The sequence below is a fragment of the Octodon degus genome, unplaced genomic scaffold (genome assembly GCF_000260255.1).
Source record: "Octodon degus isolate 3935 unplaced genomic scaffold, OctDeg1.0 scaffold00088, whole genome shotgun sequence".
NCBI classification, from domain to species: Eukaryota; Metazoa; Chordata; class Mammalia; order Rodentia; family Octodontidae; genus Octodon; species Octodon degus.
In genome coordinates this window covers 2,770,650-2,776,609 of record NW_004524664.1, presented here as the reverse complement: position 1 = coordinate 2,776,609, position 5,960 = coordinate 2,770,650, and the positions used below count along the sequence as shown (strand labels likewise).

The 5,960-nt window shown below is 38.3% G+C and overlaps 1 protein-coding gene across 2 annotated transcripts in view; it reads right to left on the bottom strand.

The window, feature by feature from the left end:
* Positions 1 to 4,124, bottom strand: part of LOC101573490 (A disintegrin and metallopeptidase domain 3-like) — a 181,533-nt gene extending 177,409 nt beyond the window's left edge. Inside the window, exons 1-3 of one of the 2 annotated variants that reach the window (XM_023722016.1) lie at positions 4,010 to 4,124; positions 3,638 to 3,711; positions 1,887 to 1,942 (exon numbers count right to left, since the gene is read on the bottom strand). In XM_023722016.1, coding sequence (XP_023577784.1) covers positions 1,887 to 1,942; positions 3,638 to 3,711; positions 4,010 to 4,061 — 182 coding nt within the window. In that variant the 5' untranslated portion in view covers positions 4,062 to 4,124. The remainder of the gene's footprint in view (positions 1 to 1,886; positions 1,943 to 3,637; positions 3,712 to 4,009) is intronic. The other variant, XM_023722017.1, reaches the window with a different exon arrangement.
* Positions 4,125 to 5,960: the final 1,836 nt, after the last annotated feature.

Below are 5,960 nucleotides of genomic sequence, written 5' to 3'. Positions count from 1 at the left end.
GTGCAGACTCTTCAGCTTTGGGCACAGATCCTTCAGCCCTCCTTTGCAGACCCATCAGCCTGGACTCTCATGGCACATTGCAGTGACCTCCAGATCATCAACCAGATCCTTCAGTCTCCGGTGTGCAGAGACCCTCTGCACTCTTCCACATCGGACTCTATGGCCCCTCTATGCCAATCTTGTGAATTCTTATGTATTTGTATATCTTATATGTTTATCTAGTAAACACTGATTAATATACCATTTAAGGTAAGACTGAAAGCATTATGATTTTTTGATAGATCTCAGGATTTAGAGTTGAATGAGAATAAGATAAAATAGAATTTATAAAATATAATGATAACCGGCAATGAGGATTGAGAGAAGTGAATCAGTCTGGAAATTGGGATAATGAGATTTCACTATTAACTGTCACATACATTTTTGGTTTTATTTATTTATTTATTTATTTATTTATTTATTTATTTATTTGCAGAATCAGGGATTGAACTCAGGCCCTTGCGCTTGCCATTTATTTATTTATTTATTTGCAGAATCAGGGATTGAACTCAGGCCCTTGCGCTTGCCAGGGAAGTGCTTATTCCACTGAGCCATCTCCCTGCCCCCATTTTTGGTTTTAAATAAATAAAATGTTTGCATAAACAGCATTCACTGATGGAATCTAAATGTTATTATTCTAATTTTTTTTTTGCTTTGTTAACAATTCAGTTGGAGAGGTATAATAAAAAGCTATAAACACTGAATATGCAACCTCACACAGAAAGATCAAAAAATCCAAACTCAAACATATGTAAGTTGAAGTGAAGATGACCAAAAATATTTTTGCAAATCATGCATGCTTTTGGAGAGCTAAATTGCTATTATTGCTTCAGAAAATAACCTGCTTGTAGAGATTGTTCAGATTAGTTCAGTTTATACTTTGATCCAGAAAGTTTATAAAACAGAAGCTCTGTAGACTTAAATATTTATAAAAAAACTCATTTATTACAGAAATTTATTGTTTCAATACCTTAAAATATCTTAATCATCTATCAATTTTTTATACTATGGAATGGTATCTATCAAACAAATACATTAAGATTAAACATAGAGGAAGGCACTATAAATTACTAAATAAGAACTGCTAGTATAACACACCTATTTGTGAAGAATAAAATATTTTTCACAGGTTTCCATATGTTTTATATAAAGGAAATTTTAAAATATGGCTACACATATACAAGACAACTCTTACAGACTCCTTCTAGGACGAAAAGAAGACAAAATTAACGGATTAAAAGCACATACTATAGCAAAATGAAAAAAATGGTTTAGCAAAGTCAAATTAAATTCTTAAGGCATATAAATATGTAAAATCATAAGTACAGACAAGCAGAATCAAATGTTGACAAATTACTTTCATCATTGGTGATTATGTTTTAGAGTTACAGTTATTTCCACTTATGCAATATGAGTTAGTACTTACGTCTCTTGAATAGATTGTGGCTCAAATATTAGTTTTTAAAATCTGAAGATGAAGAACTTCATGATTAAGCATATGGTGAATTAATTACAAAGAAGAAATAACATTTGAAACAATTATCAATGATCTTGTGCAAGCTTGATTTAGCATAGAGAAACCCAAAATATAAATAAAGAGAAAAAGGAGATACAGATCTTTTGTTAAAGGAGAAGAAAACCAAGAGATGGAGAGTGTAGAGATAGAAAAAAGAATTGAGATGTGTCATCTACATGTACCAAATCCCCAGAAGGAATACAATCATTCTGTGCTGCAAAGTACTAAAAAATAAGCCAAACCTGAAAAAACTTTGAAATGTAAATGTAAAACATTGATTATAAAAATGTCACACCCTAAAAACAAGTGTAGGGAAAGAATGACTACTTACTGTTTTTCAAGTTGGAGAGTGTAACTCTTCTCATCGATATCGATGATATACGTGACCTGCAGTGAAGGTTTCAGGGAGAAAGTACTCGTTAGAAATGCCAACTGCTATATCCTAATATCTGTAATCTGAGCAACTACAATGAAGACAGCAATGTGCAATATAACAACCACTGTTGAATATCTTTCATCCTGTTTAAAATGTGTATCATTTCTAAAGTCTTATGTATTATTTTTACACTCTCTTTAAAAAATAAATTTTTAAAAAATATAAAGTATAAGGAGAAAAATTAATGTTTATTGAAAGGAAGAGTTCCTACTTAACTGTTTGAACAATATTGTATGAATGCCTAGATCTGGTAATCTGAGCAACAAATTTGATAACAATGTATAATATAACAACAATTGTCAATTTTCTATTCTTGTTTGGAAATTTTGTACCATTTTTATTGTTTTATATTGCTTTGTTTTTGTCATTTTGGCTTTTTCCTCTTTAAAACAAATTTAAAGAAATTTCAACATCTGTAATGTAAAAAGTTGTAACTTTTAAAAAATTACGTATTTCTTATTCATGAGATGTCAAAATAATAAATTAGAAATATGAATAAAATAATCAATATTGCTAAAAGCCATGTATATCTTTAAGCTTAATAGAAATATGGGCTAAAGTGAGCTATTCCGTTGGATCATGTCAGCATAGACCAGGAAAATTGAACTAAGCCTGTTGCAGGTACAGGAAGACATGCATCATCATCCTCTGAAAATGACTGTCAAATAATGTAATTTTTCTGGAAAATATTTTCAGTATTTATGAAAAAATTCTAAGAAGATAATTTTCCAAAGTTCATAAAACCACATTCAAAAAATTGCACAAATTGCTGATTGTTACATCTTTATCAAAAATAAAGTCATATTAGTTACAAAAATAAATCTTTTTTTTTTTGGTGGAACCGTGGATTAAACTCAGGCCCTTGCTCTTGCCAGGGAAGCAAATTATTCCTTTGAGCCATCTCCTCAGCCGAAAAATAAATCTTAATTTTATATATAAATCAAAAAGTCAATAATATTCTAATTAAAATGTGTGTGTTTGTATATGATTAAGTATTCATTTCATTAAAATTTATCTTTAAAAACAGGTTTATATTCACTTTTTTCAGATTATTCTGTATAGGCTAGAATAAAGTTTACAGTGCACATGCTTTACTAATTTGATTAAAATATTAGTTTTACAACAGATTTATGGTACATATACACGAATATATAAGCATGATGATATCATGCATATATATATTGCTATGTTTAAACCATTTTATGAACAAACAGTTTGATCTCATAGAACACATATTAAGGTGTTTGTTGTTGTTGTTGTTTTTTTCTTTTTCAGGCACTGGGGATTGAACTCAGAACCTTGCGATTGCCAGGCAGAAACTTATACCTCTGAGCTATACTCCCAGCCCTTAAAATATCTTAATCATCTATCAATTTGAATAGTTTTGAGAAAAACAGTGCAGTAAACTCTATGCTATTTGTGATCTAGGGAGTATAGGGATTTTTCTTGAGTTTGTGTTTTAACATCTGTTCATGATATTCGTGGATTACTTGAGAAATGTTTTAAAAATCAAACTCTTGAAGTCACTCAAAGAAAAAAGCTCTTTCGCACAGTACATTAGAACACAGGTAGGAAAGGGATGAGCACCGACTTCAGCCACAAGCTGCAGCAGACAGGAGCTCCCTAAAATGCCGGCGGGCCAGTACCTGCGCTGCGGGCGCCGCGCCATCCTCGTCACTCTCCACCCTGTAGGGCACCGTAAGTTGCAGCTTCTGAGACTCTGCGGGAGGAAACTCCGTGAGCGACCGCGTGGGCAGCGGCACCCCGCCCCGCCTGTGCCCTCACCTCGGGTCGCCCCACACTTCCCGGGGGCGGACGAGGACCGACACCGGCTCAGCCTCGGCAGGGCGGGGCGGGCCGCGACTCCCACCCGGCTCCCCATCGCCCAGGGCGCCTCCCTTCTTCAGGGCGGCCCCGCGGGACGGCGGGGGCGGTCCCAGGTCTGGTCGGAGCTGTGGGAGCCCGACCCGCAGCACCCCGAGGCAGGGACAGTGCCCCGACTCCATCATCCTCCTTACGCGGGCTGGAGGAGGCCGCCAGGCCCGCGAAGACCAGCAGGAGAGACAGCATAGCGCGGCGCTGGCCTGGCCACCCAGGCGGCCCCGGCGGCAACAGTTGGTCCGCAGCTCCGCGTGCGGCGAGGGGGGCGGGGCGGGGCGGGGGCGGGGCGCTGGGAGGCCCCGCCCACAGCATGCCTCACCCTGGGCGGGGCCCGAGCCCCTCTCCTGTAGGTGCAGGGGAGCTCTGCAGCCTGCACCACTGGGCACACCGGGTTAAGATACTCAAGTCTGACTTCTAAAGGGCGGTCAGGTTAGCACAAACTTTTTATTAAGCACCACTCTCCTTTAGGCATCTGTTGGGAGGACCTATTGGAAAAACGGATACTCCATGTAGTACCTTTCGAGGACAATGGCTGAATTATTGGAGTTGAGGAATACAGAAAAAAACAAATCGAGATTGCATTTAGTTTTAACTATGTCTAAGAGTGGAGTTTTACACTTTAAATCTCACGTCAATATCACAAACATGAAAAAGACTTGAAAGTTTATTCTTTTTTAGGGAAGGGTCTAAGGATGTGCAGGGTCTCACTACTAGATTGGACTCGTAGTGACTCTCCTGTTTACAACCTCTCAAGTGCTGGGATTACAGGCGCAGGCCACCAGTCTCAATTGCCTTCTCAGCAGGCCAGCACAGCAGACCTGGGATACAACCTCCAGCCCCTGCACCGGCTTGCAGGTGCTTTAATCTGCTGAGCTATTTGGCTGGCCCTTAAAATTTTATTCTTGCATTGCCTAGGTGTTATCAGAACTGAGATAGCCTGTTCACATGGCTCACCTGGGGCGCTCTTTGTTCTAGGGCCTTACTCCAGCTGCAAGTGTGAACAGTCTCTAGCTTTGGCCACTCCCCATATCTCGCCCTTTCAGTTTTGTGGTTGCAAACAATGGATGGTCTATAGAAGTTGGAGGAGCTGTGTTTGGAAGGCTCTGTGGAAGACCTTCTCATTCTCAAACCCTTTTTATTCTGAGTGAACTTGTTTAGGAGAAAGATTTGTAGCCCAAACATTTTAAGTTTCTGCATTCAGCAATTTAATCCTGTGTAGCCCATTAATCCATAAGAGCAGTTACTGTGCAGCTGAAAATTGTCAAAAGGGGCCACTGATTTGAGTTTCTTTTACACTTAGTATATTAGTACGGCATTTTTAAACATATCTCTTGTGGTTTTTGTTTTCTGCTGGATGGTCAAGACCAAGTTAAGGTGAGCTCTGTATTATTTAAATTTCTTTTTACTCTGAATCAAGGTCATTAAGTCTCCTGAGGATTTATCTTGGAACCGTGCACAGCACCTCTTAGTTCTCTCAGTGTCAGCTTTTGGGATGAGTCATGGCCATTGCTTGACTGAGTTGCTTTCTACAAAATCTTGGGAGACCTTTTTCTTTCCTGTTACTCTCTTTAGGCACACTATACATTACTGATAACTTTCCTCTGTAGTCCCACAGTCTGCCTGAATAGAAGACCAGGGACTCATTGGGTTATAGGATGTCACAGCAGAGATTTTCTTATGTCCTCGGTCCTTATTGACCTCAGAAGGGTGGGCCTGAAATATTGGCTGTCCTCCTGGACCAGCTATCTTTCTAGAGTTTTGTCTCCCCACATCAATTGCTGAACATCCCGATGAGAATGTAATGTTACATTTCTTGGGAGCAGTGAGTTTAATAGTATACAAAATAGAACCACTATTTCTTACCAATCATGAATGTTTTAATATTTGAGTCTCTATGGAATATTAGCAGACTACAGTTACATATTTTGCACAGAAAATTAAATCAAATGCCATACATAATATAATAGCATGATAATCATGATGACATTTTTGTACCACACCTCAATATTCATCTTGACATAAAATAGCCCACTCAGTCAATCGTTCCTATCTAGTACATAGAAGCTCTTATTTAACCTGTTGGCCTTT